The sequence below is a fragment of the Trypanosoma cruzi genome, genomic scaffold, assembly GCF_000209065.1.
Source record: "Trypanosoma cruzi strain CL Brener 1047053516495 genomic scaffold, whole genome shotgun sequence".
In the NCBI taxonomy this organism is placed as follows: domain Eukaryota; phylum Euglenozoa; class Kinetoplastea; order Trypanosomatida; family Trypanosomatidae; genus Trypanosoma; species Trypanosoma cruzi.
Genome location: NW_001849206.1, coordinates 1,808 through 20,111, shown reverse-complemented (window position 1 = coordinate 20,111; position 18,304 = coordinate 1,808). Strand labels below are relative to the sequence as shown.

The following is an 18,304-nucleotide window of genomic DNA, read 5'->3' as shown; positions in this document are numbered from 1 at the left end:
GCTTATTGCTTGGTGGCCGCCACATTTAGCGTCAGTCGTGGATCGAGATCCATGCCGAGAAGCTTCGTAGTTCGCGATGCCCCCATGGTCATGACTGGGATTTGACATCCAGCCACTACCAGGGGCCACCTTCCTTCACGATCATAATCTGACTCCGTGTGCGTGGAGAGTGTGAACCAAGCAGCTTCACACTTTGACGGGTTGATGGCCAGGCCATTTTCCTGACTCCACGCATGCAGCTTTTGAAGAACCATGTTGGCAGTGGGAATGGCGTCTTCCCGGGACTGCCCCTTAACGATAATAGAGAGGTCGTCCGCATACATGTCTGCTGTGACACCCGCAAAGCTGTTCAGCAGATTGAGAAGTGGGTGTGCGTAAAGGGAGAACAAATACGGTCCCAGCACGGACCCCTGAGGAACTCCTCGCAGCATGGGACGCCGATCGCTGTGTCTGTGGCCAACTCGTGTCTTCGCGTAGCGTCCACATAGAAAGTTTCTAAGCCACCTTCGACAATTCACCCCCGGAATATTAGCCAGCAAGCGACTGAGGACTCGATGATCTATGGAGTCAAAAGCCTTGCTGAAATCAACCAGCACCAGCAGGGTCCGATGGGGTCTGTAGTGGAGTTGATTGCCAATACCGCTCTTCTTGGGAAGGCTCACTTGGAAATAGTGATTTCTATTATGCTCCACTTCGTGTATCAGGTGTGCCAGCTGCATCGTCGTGGTACGCATACTACGATATGCATACTGGTGGGGGTGTGGCGTCCACACCCAAAGCAATCTCTTCAGTACCATTTTCTCAGCAACCTTACTCACAATGGAAGTAAGGCTGATGGGTCGATATGACTCAAGCAGTTCCGGCGACTTACCGGGTTTTAAAAGTGGAACGATGGTAGCGCGTCTCCACTCAACCGGGATCGTACCGGTCGTCCAGCTGTGGTTGATGCAAAGAAGAAGGAATCGAAGGCCCTTTGACGAAATATGTCGCAGTGCCTCACTGTAGACTTCATCCGGTCCGGGGGCCTTGCCATACGGCGTATTACGTAGCGCAGCAAGCAGTTCCGTACGATTAAAAGGTGCATCAAGAGGGGAGTGAAGATGAGCAACTAAACCAGATGTGGTGGCAGCTTCGTTTCTATCCTGTGGCTCAGAACTAGATGAGAGTGAAGAACCTGAAGTAAATGTAGCGGCAGACTCGTTGTTGTTCTGCGGCTCGGAGGTAGAAGAAATAGAAGAAAATGAAGTAAATGTAGCGGCAGACTCGTTGTTGTTCTGCTGCCCAAAAAGAGAAGAAGCATTAATGTTCAAAGATGCACTCTGTCTGTTGATGCCTTTGGAAAACCTAACTGCCTTGTGAGAGGGGTGAAATGGAAGAAAGATGCGATTGAGAGCATTCGCTGCTCTCCTTGCTGTTTTGTAAGTGTGTTGACCATCTCCCAATAAAATTGATGTGGGAGATGGAAGTGATGCCTTTCTTCGTCCGGAAATGTATTTCCATGCGAGTGGCTCGCCTGGATTTAACTTGCTGATGCGACGTAGATACGTGTTGCGCAAGCGCTCTCGGAGTAGAAGGAAGAATTGACTCCTTGTCCGTTGCATTTCTGCCTCACGGTCGGGCGTCGGTAACTGTAGATAGCGGGCCTTGCTGTCGGTAGCCATCCGCTCTGCCTCCATGAGAGTGTCGTCCCAAAGCCTGGGACCGTCCTTGTGCATGCCGCGGGGGCAATGCCGTCGATACGAAGTTATAAGCGCTCTCGTGAAAGCCTTAATGCCGGTGGACTGCCTTTTATAGTCATATGCCGGAAGTTGTGCGTCGAAGTCCTTGATGAATAAATCCCACTTGCACTTCCCCCAACTGTAGAAAAACTTAGGTGCCGAAGGGGGTGCCGAAGGTATGGTATCCTTAAATGCCTGATGCAGCGTAAATGTCAGCATATAATGATCACTAAGCGGCGACACGGAAGCTGACCAATCCGACACAGTCAAGTGCTTTGACCATGTCAGATCGATACAGGATCGTTCTCTTGTGCCACGGGCATACGTGATCTCACCAGGGGTGTTAACCAAGGTGAGTCCCGCATCCGTGCACAGTTCTAAAAATTCTGCAGCAACCTCGCTTGGAGAAGTCTCCAAGAATGGCTCCCACTGTGGGTGATGCATGTTGAAATCCCCACATGGCAGGAGCGGCGACGAGGCTGGAAGGCAGTTTACTAACCGCCTGAAGGATTGCGTTACTTGCGGTGGTGGTCTCATATAGGCACTCGCTACGATAAGATCACGGTTCTGGTCCAGAGCAACCTGGACCACCACCACTTCAAGGCTGGTGTCATGCTGAGGGATGGTGAGAGGTATACGCTTGGAGCGGAGAGTTTTCCGCACCAGCACCGCCACACCGCCTCCCTTGCCGATGCGCGACTGTGCATAGAGCACATAATCTCCAGTGTGCATGCTGTCGATCTGCTCTGACGACTTCCAATTCTCCTGGATGGCTATTATGTCTGCTCCTTGCGCCATTAATGTTGCGAGTTTTGACGGCGTGAGGCAAGAAACGTTCATCTGGAGTACTGCTATGGGGCCTGGGTTCTGCTCAATGTCTCCGCTTAGCAGTAGCTTTTGTCGTTGCGCGTCACATACGGCACGCAAACGGTATGTATAGCGCTGATAAGCGCCGATGGAATTCAGCAGCGGATAGAAATACCGCTCCGCGGGCAGCCATGTAAATGGCTCCATCTGGTGCCCTTCCGACCCGTTTGTGCGGCGCCTCCTGCCTCTCCGCGCGCAGCGGACGGGCAGCAGGCGCTTAGCTTCCTCTCTAGCAAAGAGTACTAGACCCTGGCACCACGTTGAGGTGGCCGGCTGAGCCAGAGCGTTGTTGTAGTCTTATTGGTGGTACCAATTGGCATTTTGATTTTCCGATTTGATATCTGTGCCTTATGATTCTCATCGCCTCGTGTATTTACTGCGCCTTCTATTTTGTGCATCTGACATACCGGTCGCACCTTGTGTGTGTGGAGACTGAGTTGCCAAACCTGGTGGCTCTGGATTATCGCTAGCCGAACTCAGTGACTCTGGTGGAACTCGTGTCTGTCCAGTGATGGCTGTGCCTGCTTCCTTTGGCAAGAAGGTCCTGGACTTCTCAAACCCTCCTCGCTGTCTCTCCCACTCTCTGTCTGTGGCACACCGGTCTCCCCACCATATGGCTGCAATGCACCAGGCATATTTTTGTAGGATCCGGTTTCCCTAGCTCAGGGCTGGGAGGACGGCTGTTATCGTTATTATCGTCTCCTGTCGCCGTCACGCACACGGACGAGCAGCAGCAGCACAAGAGCGCAAGGAGCAATACGGCGCCGCACCGTCACCGTCGCAGTCATCATCGCCCGTAGTGGAGTCGCTGGTGTCAGTCAGCAGATCGGTGAGGCGGAAAGGAAAAGAATGGAACGAGAGGGAGAGGGACGGGGCACAGCGGATACAGCGAGAGGGAGCAGACAACATGAGGAGAGGGCAGCAGGCCCAGCCGCACAGTTCACACACCACGAGACGGCATCCACGCAAGGAAGGCACACAACGCCAGCAGCCACCCACCATACAGGAGGAGAAGACATCCACCACCATCTCCCCCAGCTCATTCCCGCGGCCCCAGGGAAATGGCAAAACCCGCGGCCACCACACAACGCACACGGAGCAGGCGAACCCTCATCCATCCATGACGCGGCACAAAATTTCCTGCCATCCCGCCCTCAATGGGACACGGAGCCCAACTCAGCGCAGTCACACGCGGTGCATCACACCCACAGGAAAATAATCTCGGGCTGCGCTCCCTCTCTCCCTCCTCCTCATGGCCACGGAAGAAGACAACAGCCGCCACACGCAACTGCCAGCATGCACTACAAAAGGTGCATTCAAATCCACTGCAATGTGCATCTTGTGTGTGTGTGTGGTTGTGTGTGCCTGCAGAAACACAAAGCAAAGACGTGGAAAAGAGGGAGCAGAGTATGTGGAGGGACGTACAAAAATGTACAGCGGAGATGCATGGCGGAAACAACAAGAAGAAGACCGCTCAAACTCGTGACTGCACTGCAGTCCAAGCAGCGGCAACCCACACAAGATTTATTGAAAACAAAAAACGTCCCCCTTCGTCTTATGTAAACCCCATCACACAAAATAATTATAAATGAAAAAGAAATCGTCCATTACTGCTCCACACAAATTTTAAAATAATAAAAAAATCGCCTGGCTGCCGTGTGGCCACACCAAACTGTCTGTATGCATTTTGCCGGCAAAAGAAAATTAAAAAGATGGTTGCGTGTGCTTCAACCGTCTGACCCTCCGTGTGTCCGCACATCGTTTATATTTCATGGGGTCATCTGCGTGTTGCTGCTCCCCTCAGCCCTCCCATCGGCGCGTGAGTGCGGCCCGCAGAGCACAGTCACTCGTGTGTGGGGGGACTGAGAGAAGCACGCAGACATGACGGCAGTCGCGTCACTCAATCGGGAGAGTGAGCGCAGCAAAAGAAAAAAAAATCATCGGAGGGGAAAATAAATGCTCACGAGGCCGGCCCCGAAGGGACTGCCAGCGCGTGAAATTCACACGAAAAGCAAAAAAACTTAAAAACACGGCGGCAGGGTGTGGCTGTGTGTGTGTGTGGCGCTGCGGGTGTCTGCCCGCCCTGGCCGCAAAGAAAACAAAACAAGAGGGAAGAAATGTGTGCTCCGCCCCACGGGCCCTCGTCGCACGCCCACACGTCACGGCTCCCTCAGCGCGCCGTTCTTCGCGGCCCCTCCTCATGCGTGCAGCAGGCGAGGCGCACAGGGCCGTCGTCATGAGCGTGTCGGTGGGTGTGCGAGTGGAGCAGTCGGGCGGGAACACACGGCACCCCTCACACGAAGAGTGCAGCAACAAACAATTAAAGAGGGAAGAGTAGAAAAGAAAAAAAACGTCCATAGTGATTGCCCCAAAAGCAAAAAAAAAGCAAAAAATGAAAATAATTAATGTATTAAAAGAAAAAGTAAACAACGCACAAAGAAAATCTTTCCCATACGGAGAGTAATCCATTGGCAGGAGTGTGTGTGTCGGTGCAGGGAGGTCGAAATTGTCCCACGCGGCAGCCAGTCACCCCTCACAGAGCCGCAAATCCCCACAGTCCCAACAGAAGCAGCGATGGCAGCAGTCCGCTCCCACACATGGTGCCGGCATCGCTGTTATTCCCCTGTGAAATATTTCCGAGACTGCTGCTGAGTGCCGCAGCCTTTACTTCGCCCTCCCTTTTCTGCCCATCCGTTCCTCCCGCCGTTTCCCCATTCTCACCAGAGTGCCCTCCCACCTCAGGTGTCACGGCGGTTCCATCTGGCGCCATGGTTTCAGCGGTAGGGGCATTTGTATCTGCTGTGGCAGGAGTGCCCACTGACGGTTGTTGTGTTCCATCTCCTTGCACCATTTCTCCAGTTTCGGCATCCACCGTTTGACCTCTCTCGGACGAAGAATCAACACCAGCATTTGGATGTCCTTCGGGAGATGTTCCCGACGCTGACGGGTCTTCGGATTCTTTGGCTGCTGGGGAAGACGTGGCACTGGACACCGCTGACGTGGTTAAAACGCCACTCCCCTCATCTTTACTTTTCCTCAACGAATCCTGTTCACTCTGCTGTTGCCCACCAAGACTAGACGGAGTTTCGTTTTCCAGCGTAACTGGTTTACTTGCCACTGGTGGAGTACCCTTCACTGTTTTTGTAACTTTTGATTTTGGAATAGAAAGTTTTGTGTTAAGCGCATTAATCTCATCGTCATTCAACGGGCGGTTGTACAGCAGGACGTTCGTCACAGTCACAGACACGTCTTCTTCGCTCCCTGCGCTGTCTCCACTGCGTTCGCCCCCTCCAATGTAGAAGTGGGATACCGCTTTTGAATCCTTATTCTCCAATGCACACGGCACATCCCCACCCACACTTTTACCATCGACGTACGCGGAGCCCTGGGTGCCGTTCCGTAGCAAAATCACCACGTGGTGTGTTGCCTCCGTCGCCAAAGTCACGCTTTGACCCTCAGTGTTCGTTCCGCCCCTGCACACTAATATACACTTGCCTCCGCCGTTGTATGACAGTCCCAGGAGTACAGTCTTCCCGCTGTCATTCATCTTCACACCCATCAAAGGAATGGGAGAACCCTCCTGCGGCACGCCGTGGATGGACACCGTCGCCACAAGAGTGAAGTCGTAGTTCGCAAAGTGGTACAGCTGATTCTCCCCCTGACTGCCAACGGGCCACTCCGCCCACGCTCCCGTGAACGTCACGCCGTTATCCGTCTTCTTCGCCCCATCATTGTCCTTCACTGTGGCGTTCACCCCGAGGTACTCGTCTCTCCATGTGTTATCAGAGAAGTTGCCGGACAAAAAGCCAACCAGCCCATCCGTGATCTTAACAGTAGGGCTGCAGGCATCTTCAGGTGAGGCACTTTCTGCGGCACTTGAGGGGCACAGCTTGGAGACAAGGTCGTCCACTTTCTTCCACGTCGCCAGCACATCCTTCACACGCTGCAGCTGCGCAGTCAGAAGCACAGAGACCATATCGGGTGATGGTTTTTCTTTCTCACCGCCCTTCTTCTTCTTCTCGTACAGTGCAATCAACTCCTCATTAGTATCTTCACCTTCACCACTTTTGTACAACAGGGAGCTGGCGGCAGCGTCATCATCGGATACTGGCCCAATATCAACAATGTGCGTATTGTCCGTCAGCCAAAGATGGAGTCTGTCCTTTCCATTGCCTCCTGTATCAGCCTTCTCGGGATACACCGGCAGAGTGACGAGCATCACATTTCTGTTATCATCATCACCGTCAATTGTCGCTGTGATAAACCCGCTCCTAACGGCCTTCGCTCCTGCGCCCTGTTTGTTGCCCCACACGCGCGAGAGTGTCCCGAGTGCCTCCGTCCACGACTCCCCCTTGTCAGCGGACTCGTACACCCTGCGGCGGCCATCATCACACGCAGTCATCATGATGAGTTTTTTGTCCTCCTTCCTCCACTCCGCAACGGAGGGATCACTGCAGCCATCGTAAGGAACCTCATTCGACAGTGTATAGCTCGCAGCGTTACCGGAGGTGTATATGAGCAGCGAAACGGTCTTTCCATCCTTTGGTGCTTCACCTTCCTTTTTCGTGACTTCCACGGGGAACACAAGCGTATCATCATGCATCTTAACACCCGATCCGCCGCCGCCAATCAGTCGTGTCGAACCTACTTTTTCTTTTTCAACAGTAGAAATGCACGGGACGCCAGCAGTATCTCCCCAAATAATACTGTCACTGCTCTCACCACCAACCTTTCCTTTCACCAGCAAAAGTCCGCAGTCCTCGGCACCATTCTTCGGAGGAACAACAACAGCTGTAGGACCGTATTTCCCAACAAGCATGTAAATTTCATTTTGTTTCACGACTGTTGTCGGTCGGTTCACAAGTACTTTCGTTTCGCTTTGGGAAACAGCATGGCCCTCTGGTTGGGAGGCGCATTTTGCTTTATCGGATGGACATTCCTCCAGTACTTGTGTCTTCACTTTACTCGCATCCAACTCCCCTTTTGTTTGCTTCTTATCCAACGTCAGGAGCTTCGAGGCAATCCCAGTGAAACTGCCTTCACCGGCATCATTTTTTCCCGTGCACTGCGCCTCGGCAACGGCAAACACTTTACCATTCACCTCAAGAAGACTGGGAGCATAGAGCGAACCCACTTTTTCTTCTTCTTTCTTATTTCTCCAAAAAAAATGATTTTCCGGTGAAGATCCTGGGCCTGGCGCCGGTGCATCAGCTTCAACATCACCAGTGTCGCACATCATCACAACAATGAGAAGGGCCACCGCAGAGTAGAAAAGATGCCGGGACATGTTGGGTCTCTGCAGCTCGCTCTCTCCTCCTTCCCTCCTCCTTCCGCTCGATCCGGTCACGCGGCGACGGTTGTGTGTGCGGGGTGCCTTCACTGCAGCAACACGTGAGAGCATATAAATTTATGTGTGTGTGGGCGGTGTGTATGTTGTTGTTGTTCCTTTCAGTGCCTTCAAATTTCACAGTGGCGATTAGCGATTGTTTTCCCTCTTTGTGAGGGTGGGAAATAAATAATGAGAAAAATGTCCACAAAAGAAGTACAACAGTAACCACCGTCACCCATCCACACTGTGAGTGGCATCATCATCCCCGCTACAGTCACTCCCAACAACAACAACTCACCCACACAGACACACGGAACAGCAGAAGGGAGAACAGTGCGCCTGGAACACACAGCGACTGCCACCACCAGCAGGAGGAGTCACGGCGGGCGCTTCTGCCACGCGTCAGCACACACCAGGCGACGCCCACACACAAAACAACCAGCGGAATGCAAAAGAGCACAACCGCCCCTTGCAAAGCCCACGCGCTCTCGCCAGTCATTTTACTGTTGTCCCTTCCAGCGCATCCGCAAACGCACATCACCCACACAGGCAAGGAATCCCTGACCAAAGTATACTCAGCATGGGAGATACGCATTGGCACGTGCAGCTGCTGGGCAAGAAGCAATCCGCACTTGTCCCAGGCACCCTAAGCCACACCACCCAATAGACTGCACGCCAGCAACGTGTCAAAAAATAAATCGCAGGCTCCCGTCCTCCTTCCTCGCAAGGGACGTCGCAGCCAGAATCTTCTGCGTGCGTGCATTCTCAGCTATCACGCCGCTCTACAGAGTATGCATAATGGCGTGTGTGTGTGCATGTTTGTTTGGCAGCGCCTATACTTGCAGAGCAGCTGTGCGCCACAAGAGAGTCTGAAGAAAGCAACGGCAGAGAGAGGCAGATAGCACACACGCAAATTACTCATATCATCACACACACACACACGCAGCCGCGGAATGGGTGCACTCAACCACAAAATCAAAAAGGAAAACAAAACAAAAAGCCGAAGCGTGGGACGACCAGCGCACACACACTCTCATTGCTCCCGTAAAGCAAAACACACACACAGAGGGAGAGAGAGAGAGGTCGCCCACTCAATGCAACAAAAACAAAACAGAAACAGTTACGGTGCTCCGCCCATGCAGCCAGGCAGGACGGCAGCGGTGCGTGTGGTGCAAAAGAGAGCACCAACGGGCCTGCATGGGTGTGCATGCATATATACAATGGGCACATTATTGTGTGTGCTTCGTGGGGTGAGGTGAGGGCGAGAGTCCATGCAAGGGGACACACACACAGAGAGAGAAGGACGAGTGTGTGTGCGAGCGGTGCACGGCTCTCTCACACTCACTCTCACGCGGCCACCACAACAGCAGCAGCAGCACACGCAACAACAAGAAGAAGAAGCAAAAGAGGGGAGGTGGTGTGCGACACCGCGGTGCTGCCGTCACTGTCGCCAATCTTTTCCTTATTTACACTTTGGCGTTTTTCTGTCTGTGCAGTATGGGAAGGTTGAGAATTCTCCACAGGAGTCTTTTCAGTGGATGTTTCCTTCTGAAGTGGGGAAAAGCTGTCATTTGAAGATGTCGCTGCTGTTTGTTCTTGACTACCTGTCGATACACCTTCCGCAGTGTCCGAAGTGGATACAGGATCCTCGCTATTTCCCTCTTGTTTTGCAGGTGAATCCGTGGATGCACTCGTCTTCTGTCTGCCATTCTTCTCTTTTTCTGGATTCATTTTTGGATGATCGGTTTTGGGTTTCGGCAGTGGTGCGTTTGATAATTCCGGTAAGGCTTTTCCTTTTTCTTGAGATTCTTTATTTGGGTCTCCTGGTGAATTAACTGTTTGAATAGTGTCTGAATCCCCGTCTTTTTTCTCTGGTTCTTCCGAAGAGCGCTGTTCTTTTCCGCTCAATGTAGAATTGTCGCCAACATCTTGCCCCCTTGTTGCATCAGAGCCCCGTGACTGCGTTTCAAAGACGGGCGTATCCGGTGCCCTTCCGTTGGGCAACTGGTGACTCTGATCCTTTGCCTCATCTCCTTGCAAAACTTTTTTTTCGGATTCACCTTGCGAGGTAGATGAAAGACTGGCACTGGTCCCCGTGCCAACACTACGGTCAGGTGACGAATCACCACCAGGAGTGACAGACCCCGAAGGATTACCTCCAACACCGGAAGCACCAGCAGGAGGAGGGAGACCAGCACCAGGCACAGAACCAGCTTGACTGCTGCCAGCACCATCTTGTCTAGCAGAATTTACACCGCTTCCGCCACCACCACCCCCTACTGCAGTGATGTCAGAACCAGCACCTTCTTCAGTATCTTCGGCTTGTATGGCAGCAATGGGCAACGCTGGACGCAAAGAGAGCGTCGGCGCGTTTTTATCACATCCGCTCGCCAAATGCGATGTTTTCTTTCCAAATCCTCCTAGCACCATGCAGACACCCTGTGAATTGTTCCCGATGTCCCTTGCATAAACCCCGCCGGCACCGCACCACAGCACGCAGAGGGCACACACCAGCAGCACACGGCCAGTCATCATCGCCACCACTCCTGTCACTTGCGTGCAGCCTTCAGCACAAACTAACAACACGTCAACGCAGAGTGAAAGCAAAAGGGGAGAGACACGTCACACAACCACCGCACAGTAAACAAATGGTAGCACCAGAGCAACACGCACACCGACCTGCACACCAGAAGTAAAAAAGCAATACCAAAACGGAAAAATAAGTTGAGTGTCCAACAGGAGTCCCTCCTCCAAAAAAAAAAAAAAAAACATACCTCAGCAGAATTAACATTTCATACGCCATGCAGCTCAGCAGGTCTGTGTTTTTGTATAAATATTGCCTGCATGAGAAAAAAAATATTACTGTTCCGTGAGCCCACACAGCATTCTTCACACTTCATTGCGGCATCCGGCCTGCTCCTCCGCTCCTCCCTTCGTGCAGTCCGTGGGACGCACAGCAATGAGGCCGGCACCGTGTGTGGGCAACAAAAAGCAAACAAGAGGGGAAAACACGTCCCTCATGACAGTGCGCAGCAACCGACCATTAAATAAAGGAACAGCAAGGATACTTATAATTCCAGGAAAACAACAAAACAAAAAAAAAACAAAAAAAAGGAAGCGCGCGGAAAACGCGGCAAATATTCTCCGTTAGAAGTCGCAAATCCACACTCCGTGGCTCAGAAAACTGTCACAACTCCTCATGGACCCAAAAGCAGAAGCAGCAGTGGTTTCTCCACACACAAGATGATAATTTCGCCGCTTTCCACCGTCGGCAAGGACATGCCACATTCGAACAAGATTTCTCCGCTCGCTTAGATCCTCTTTTTCAAAGGAGATGTGCTCTGTGTGGCGCTGCTGCACGCACTGCTGTTTGTGGGCTCCTTAGCGGCGGGGGCGGGTGCCCGAGGGCCATGGATGCTGTCCCATCGCCCGTACGCATCGGTGGTATTGGGCGTCGTGAGGTCAGGATTCTTATATTCCTCCATTCCTCCGGAATTATTCGTGCCATCGTAATCCGAGCAGCTCCTCGCCGCAAAATCGCCAAATATCGCATTGAAAGCCTCCTCTTCCGTTAGATCTCGACTGTCTGGCTTCTTACCAGTACGACACGCAGTCCGGCTGCTCTCGCCGACTGGGCGCCGGTGCACACCGGAATCTTCGCTTCCACACAACAACTCTGTCTCCACATGCACCACACAATCATCATCGTTTTCGCGTACACGTGCGAGCAGCAGTAGTAGTAGTAGTAGTGTGGCTGTAGTCGGTGAGCAGATCTGCGCGCAGAGCGGAGAAAAGAAGGGCAAAAGGGAAATACAAAGAGGTGCAGCAAAGAGACACACACATCGTCCGGGCGTCGCCGTTGCGTGCGCGGTAATGATGCGACCTCCCGCGGCAGGCACAACTCGCACACTGCACGCACTGCGAAACGGGATCCACACAAGAAACACACACATAACGACAGAACAGCCACCATAAACTAGAAGGAGGAGAGAACTACAACCATCTCCCCCACTTGCACAACAAACAGACCTCCAATTTTTACGCGAGACAGTTGCCGCAAGCTTGCCATCGTTCCGCTCCACGCTCTCAGCGCCCACAGTGGGAGTCAGCACATCGTACAGGTGAAAAACAAAACCTGTCTCACTCCCGTCGGGGAAAAACAAAATTACCGTGACGACAACAACAACGGTGCAAGGGTGTCGCATAGGATGATACGATGGCGTTGTTGGCGTCCAGGTAAATGACGCGTACCCTCGAAAATACGCGTGGAAGATATGGCACGTACGACTGCAGAGTTGCGTCCGCAGATAAACGGCATTCGGAGCCAACACTCTCTTTCTCGCTGGAAAAGATGGGTCAAAAATGCCGTCGGAGAGACAACAGTGCAGAAGGCAGGGAGGGTAAAGTACCGCACAAGGGAATCAAATATTCGACTGCCTCGTCCCTGGAAAAGTAAAAACAAATTGGCCGGGGTTATCTCGCTCTCTGGCGATGGCACATTCAAAAGGAAAACTCACAGTATTGAGGGAACTCAAAAAAATCCCCAACGTGCTTGCCGCGATTCCACGAGAATGTGGACGGTCTGCATTTGTCCATGCAATTCACAGCCGATAGGCGCATCATAGGGGATACTGCTTGAGTGCGCCAAACGACGGTTACTTGCCTCATGCCACATCACAGGCAGGCCGTCCCTCATCAATTTCTGCAGGATTCGCCTACACTCATCCAAGGAGTACTGGGGGCATCCGTTGGGCCGCATGCGGATTGCACCATCTTCCACAAAGAGTCTATTCAATAAAAGGCCACGGTTAAACAGCCCGTCCACAACAATCGTCAAAGGACCGCCACCCACCGCGTGCTGAGGTGGAAACGCACGTGATGAATACGTCTCCGGTAGGTTTCATCGTGAATACACAACCGCTATTCCCTCCGTCACAGTGTCGTCATCAACACAGCAGCAACGCGCCAGTGCCGGCTCTGTTGGGTACAATGGGAAAGAAATTCCCACTCTCCAAGCCATGATGTCAACAAGAGAGTCAGACGGCTGCTCTGCCATGGCGATACCGTGTCCCATCAGGTGCAGCAGAATATCAGAGTCCAGCTGATTGGAAGGCTCGGCTGTCACCCCGCCAATGAGAGAAATGCGCGCCACCACGCGATGCTCCGCTGGCAGTCCGCCTCCATATTATGTTCCCTCAGTAACGGACTCTGCGTCAGCACCGTCGCCACACTGGTAGGTCTGGATTGTTATCCTGCACGGCACGAGTTGCTGCCACCGCCCGCTCCTCCCCTGTTTGCTCACCACACATCGTCATACGGCAGCAGCAAGTGAGGCAAACTTCGGTTTGCTTCGCCTGAAATTCCCCCGGCATCTTCTCGATCCACCGCATTGGAAAACCGGAGATGTGCAGCGGCAGAGCATTTGTTCGTTTCAGCAAACAAATTGGAGAAAAAGGGCTCAAACACACCCACAGGACTCCCAGCAAGAAAAAAGGGAAACACGGCGTGAATGACACAACTCAGAGTCATGTTTCTAAAACAAAGTGTGGATGATTCCGCCGACGCCACACCCGCACCATATGCCGTCAACTCCTCCACGGCAATAATCCTGCAGCGTGCGGAGAGGACGTTTCACGAGCGCATTATTGGCGGAGCCAAACAACTGTACCGTCAGCAGAGGGCAGCGAGCGGCGGGGGAAGTGAAGGTGGTGGGACTGTTGGGGAGGGTCGATGCGCATTGTCCCTCACAAATACGAGGCGGATGAGGCGAAACACACTCGCCTGAACGTCACCGTCCAACAAGATGCATGGCTCCCTGCCGTGAATATTGATGGGCTCGAGGCTGGAGCAACTACTCGCAATGCGTGAAAGCGTCTTCCTGCATTGACGCTGCAATTCACATTAGACGGGCAACTACAGAACAGTCGATCCCCAGCAGTAAAATGCAGCTGGCAGTGACGCTGTGGATTCCCGATTCCCCGGCAACGGAGGGCGGAGAAGACAACTGGTCTCCCCAGCTGCGCGGCATCCATCCATCCACTCTGTGCGCTCGGAGTGCCCCGCAGCTGCCTTGAGAGATGCAGCGGACAGACCTTCCTTATTTTCGCCTCGATCCGTCAACAAAGAATTTCGCGGAGGCGTCGGCACACACCGAAGTCTCCCTCGTGCCCGCCAAACGAAAGACACACCCGTTGAGCATCGTCACGCGCGTCGACGGCCACGCAAATAAATACCCACCGCAACGCAAAGTGTTTCTTATTGGGCAGCAAAAGAAAACTGGAGGCGGCGGCCCGGACAACACACAACAAATCACACGCCAGGCAACCCTGAGATACATGCGAAAGAGCCAACGCGGGACCAGCAGCACAACCACTCGAGAGCTGCTGCGTGAACTCCACGGTAAATGGATCAGCCTCAACGCACGGGGCACTAATTACGGCGGGTGACAGCGCGAAGGCCAACGGTTCCTCAAGGCCGGGAATTGTGGGGACGGCATTCAAACCCTCCTGGGATTCGTGTGCCAAGACACGCAAATAATCCGCCCCTCGGTGCAAGTCGTCACCATAATCCTCATCGCTCTCTTTGCCGTCATTCGTATTGTCACACTCAAAGCCGTTGAGGGAAGGTGCTGCCATGATGATTGTGACATCACACTAAACAAAAGAACACAATGCCTCAAAGGGTGCCGAGTGCAGGCATCCCGTCAGGCGGCGACACGCCGCACTTCTTAGCAATGTACGAAGCAAAGGCAACAAAACGGCTTTCATCCGCCATCGTAATCGCGTCCAGCAGGTGCGGCCTCTTGTTCTTCGTCGCCTCGTTCTCCGCAGCACCAACAGCCGCTGCCGTAGACCACGCTGCTGCCGCAATCACTCCCACAGAGAGGGAGGAAGAGTGTGTGGATGTGTCGAGAGCACAGCGACTGTCATCGCCGGAGAAGACCATCGTGGCACCGTCCGTCACGCGCCGGCACACACCGAGCAACGCACGCACCCAGCAGTGCAAAAACATTCCTACAGAGAACTGTGCAACTACTTATGTGTGTGGGTGTCTGTTGGAGAAGCCGAAAAAAATAGGAGCACAGGGAGGCACATCAGGACGGCAAGAGGCACGGCTGGAGAGCAGCGGTACATGCGGTACGGACACAACCTCAACAATCACGCACGGTGGCAGCATACAAACATACACACACAAAAAAAGCAAAACAAATCCTTAAAGAAAAACACGGCGGCAGGGTGTGGCTGTGTGTGTGGCGCTGCGGGTGTCTGCCCGCCCTGGCCGCAAAGAAACAAAACAAGAGGAAAGAAATGTGTGCTCCGCCCCACAGGCCCTCGTCGCACGCCCACACGTCACGGCTCCCTCAGCGCGCCGTTCGTCGCGGCCCCGCCTCATGCGTGCAGCAGGCGAGGCGCACAGGGCCGTCGTCGTGAGCGTGTCGGTGGGTGTGCGAGTGGAGCAGTTGGGCGGAAACACACGGCACCCCTCACAGGAAGAGTGCAGCAACAAACAGTTAAAGAGGGAAGAGTAGAAAAGAAAAAACGTCCATAGTGACTGCCCCAAAAGCAAAAGAAAAAGAAAGAAGGGGGAGTGAAGGAAATGAGATAAAAAACAATAAAAAGTAAAAAAAGAAATGAAGAAAAAACTCACACAACCAGAAAAAACAAGAAAAAAAATTTAAAATATTTTAAAGCAAACAGCAAAGAAAAATTAAAAACACTTAAAACAATCGTAAGAGGTCAAAAACAAAACAGAAACAGTTACGGTGCTCCGCCCATGCAGCCAGGCAGGACGGCAGCGGTGCGTGTCGTGCAAAAGAGAGCACCAACGGGCCTGCATGGGTGTGCATGCATATATACAATGGGCACATTATGTGTGTGCCTCGTGGGGTGAGGTGAGGGCGAGAGTCCATGCAAGGGGACACACACACAGAGAGAGAAGGAAGAGTGTGTGTGCGGGCGGTGCACGGCTCTCTCACACTCACTCTCACGCGGCCACCACCGCAGCAGCAGCCGCACACGCAACAGCAAGAAGAAGCAAAAGAGGGGAGGTGGTGTGGGATGCATCCGTGTTTTGACTGTAGTTCTTCTCATTTGCTGGGTTTGTCTTTGGCTGTTGAGTTTTTATCCCATGCGTTGTTGTGTTGGATACCTCCGAGAGTGCTCCTCCACTGCTTTGGGATTCTGTATTTTGGTCCCCTGATGATTTTTTTGTCGCGTTCGTTTGTGAATGGTCATTTTTCTTTTGTTCTTCCAAAGAGTCTTGGAGTGCGTCTCCCGCGGCGTCGTGGCCAAGACTGTGACCCCCTGCTGAGGCAGAATTGTTTCTTTGCTTTTCATTGTTGGATGACACCGTTGGCTGTCCTTCGGGCGAAGAGGTGCCCTGACTCCCCGTTTCTTTTTGTGCCAAAACTTCCTTTGAGGATGCAATCTGCTCATCGGACGAAACACTGACCGGGGCTGTTTTTCCATTACCACCTTGACTTGAGGAAATAACGACAGAGCGAGAGTCCGGAGGTTCACTTCCACCACCAACCGAATGCCCAGCACCGGGAACAGCAGGAACAAGACCGGAAAAAGCAGGATCGGGACCAGCAGGACCATGTCCAGGAATAGCAGGACCAAGACCGGGACCAGCAGGACCATGAACAGCAGCACCACGAACAGAACCACGGCCAGGAATAGCACCAGGAATGGCAGCACCGGGACCAGCAGGACCAGGAATAGCAGCATCACGACCATGACCAGCAGCATCAAGACCGGAAAAAGCAGGGCCGTTACTGGGAACAGCAACACCAGGAATAGCACCAGGACCACGAACAGGAATAGCAGGACCACGACCGGGAATAGCACCAGGAACCTGATCGGGACCAGCAGGACCACGACCGGGAATAGCACCAGGAACCTGATCGGGACCAGCAGGACCACGACCGGGAATAGCACCAGGAACATGATCGGGACCAGCAGCACGAAGACCGGGACCAGAAGGACCAGGACTGGGAAGAGCAACATCAGGAATAGCACCAGGACCACGAACAGAACCAGGGACAGGAATAGCAGGACCAGGAATAGGACCAGGACCAGCAGCGGCAGGACCGGAAAAAGCAGGACTAAGACCCGCGGCTCCACTTAAAGGTAAATTAGTAACTCCTGCAGAAGGAACTTCTTCATGAGCTTCGGCTTGCATAGCAGAGATAAACGATGCTGACAGCAAAAGCGGTGTGGATAAGTTTTTAATAGATCCGTTCGACAAAAACGACGTATTCCTTCCAAACCCTCTCGACGCCATGTAGCCACCCAGTGAATTGTTGTCAGGGTTCCTCGCATAAACCCCGCCGGCACCGCACCACAGCACGCAGAGGGCACACACCAGCAGCACACGGCCAGTCATCATCGCCATCACTCCTGTCATTTGCGTGTAGCCTTCAGCACAAACTAAAAACACGTCAACGGAGAGTGAAAGCAAAAGGGGAGAGACAAGTCACACAACCACGCAGCATCACAAATGACAGCAGCCCTGCAGAAGCACGCAAACCGACCTGCACACCAGAAGTAAAAAAGCAATACCAAAACGGAAAAATAAGTTGGGTGCCCAACAGGAGTCTCCTCCTCCAAAAAAAATACACTTCAGCAGAATCATCATTTCATACGCCATGCAGCAAGGCAGGACTGTGTTTATATGTACATGCGTACAGTACCTGCACAAGGAAAAATTATTACTGTTCCACAAGCCCACACAACATCCCACACATTTCATGCGGCATCCGGCCTGTCTCTCCACTCCTCCTTTTGTGTCGTCCGTGGAGCGCACAGCCGTGGGGCCTGTACCGCGTGTAGGCAACAGAAGCAATCAAGAGGGAAAACAATTCGCTCATGACAGTGTGCAGCAACCGACCATTAAGTAAAACTAAAGAAAAAGGTACTCCCATTGTTCCATTAAACAACATTAAAAAGAACATCAAAAAAAGAAAGCCCGCGCGGAAAACGCGGCACATATTCTCCGTGAGAAGTCGCAACTCCACACTCCGTGGCTCAGAACACTGCCACAACCACACACAGTCCCAAAAGCAGAAGCAGCAGTGGTGTGTCCGCCCACGAGGTGATACATTCGCCGCTGCTCACCGTCGGCAAGGAAATTTCACCTTCGAACTAGACGTCTCCACTCTCTTTATTTTTTTTTTTGAAGAAGATGTGCTCTGTGTGGCGCTGCTGCACGCACCGCTGTTTGTGGGCTCCTTAGCGGCGGGGCGTGTGCTCGAGGACCATGGATACAGTCCCATCGCCCGTACGCATCGGTGGTATTGGGCGTCGTGAGATCATTATTTTTTTTTTCCTACTCTTACCAGCGCGTCTAGCTATAAAATGCCATCTGGGTGCCGAAGAGGTGGTCGAGC

At 52.9% G+C, this 18,304-nt stretch overlaps 4 protein-coding genes and 1 pseudogene across 4 annotated transcripts, besides 6 other annotated features; all 5 read right to left on the bottom strand.

Annotated features, from left to right (window-relative positions):
* Positions 1–2,869: a mobile genetic element.
* Positions 1–18,304: part of a sequence feature (areas not merged during assembly with more than two copies in the genome that could not be assigned to a particular haplotype) that runs on past the window's edge.
* Positions 4,207–4,229: a sequence feature (AT_rich).
* Tc00.1047053509867.70 (trans-sialidase, putative) lies at positions 5,119–7,986 on the bottom strand (the record flags this gene model as incomplete). Its single annotated transcript, XM_804809.1, has 1 exon — positions 5,119–7,986. One exon carries the CDS (start codon positions 7,984–7,986, stop codon positions 5,119–5,121), a length of 2,868 nt encoding a protein of 955 aa, XP_809902.1.
* Positions 9,262–10,449, bottom strand: Tc00.1047053509867.60 (mucin-associated surface protein (MASP), putative; the record flags this gene model as incomplete). The annotated part of the gene is made up of 1 exon (XM_804808.1): positions 9,262–10,449. The coding sequence occupies one exon, from the start codon at positions 10,447–10,449 to the stop codon at positions 9,262–9,264; it is 1,188 nt and encodes a 395-aa protein (XP_809901.1).
* On the bottom strand, positions 11,868–13,493 carry Tc00.1047053509867.50 (annotated as a pseudogene).
* Tc00.1047053509867.40 (uncharacterized protein) lies at positions 14,031–14,549 on the bottom strand (the record flags this gene model as incomplete). The annotated part of the gene is made up of 1 exon (XM_804807.1): positions 14,031–14,549. The coding sequence occupies one exon, from the start codon at positions 14,547–14,549 to the stop codon at positions 14,031–14,033; it is 519 nt and encodes a 172-aa protein (XP_809900.1).
* Positions 15,473–15,670: a sequence feature (T-rich).
* Tc00.1047053509867.20 (mucin-associated surface protein (MASP), putative) lies at positions 15,898–17,310 on the bottom strand (the record flags this gene model as incomplete). The annotated part of the gene is made up of 1 exon (XM_804806.1): positions 15,898–17,310. One exon carries the CDS (start codon positions 17,308–17,310, stop codon positions 15,898–15,900), a length of 1,413 nt encoding a protein of 470 aa, XP_809899.1.
* Positions 16,545–16,721: a microsatellite.
* Positions 18,233–18,304: part of a mobile genetic element that runs on past the window's edge.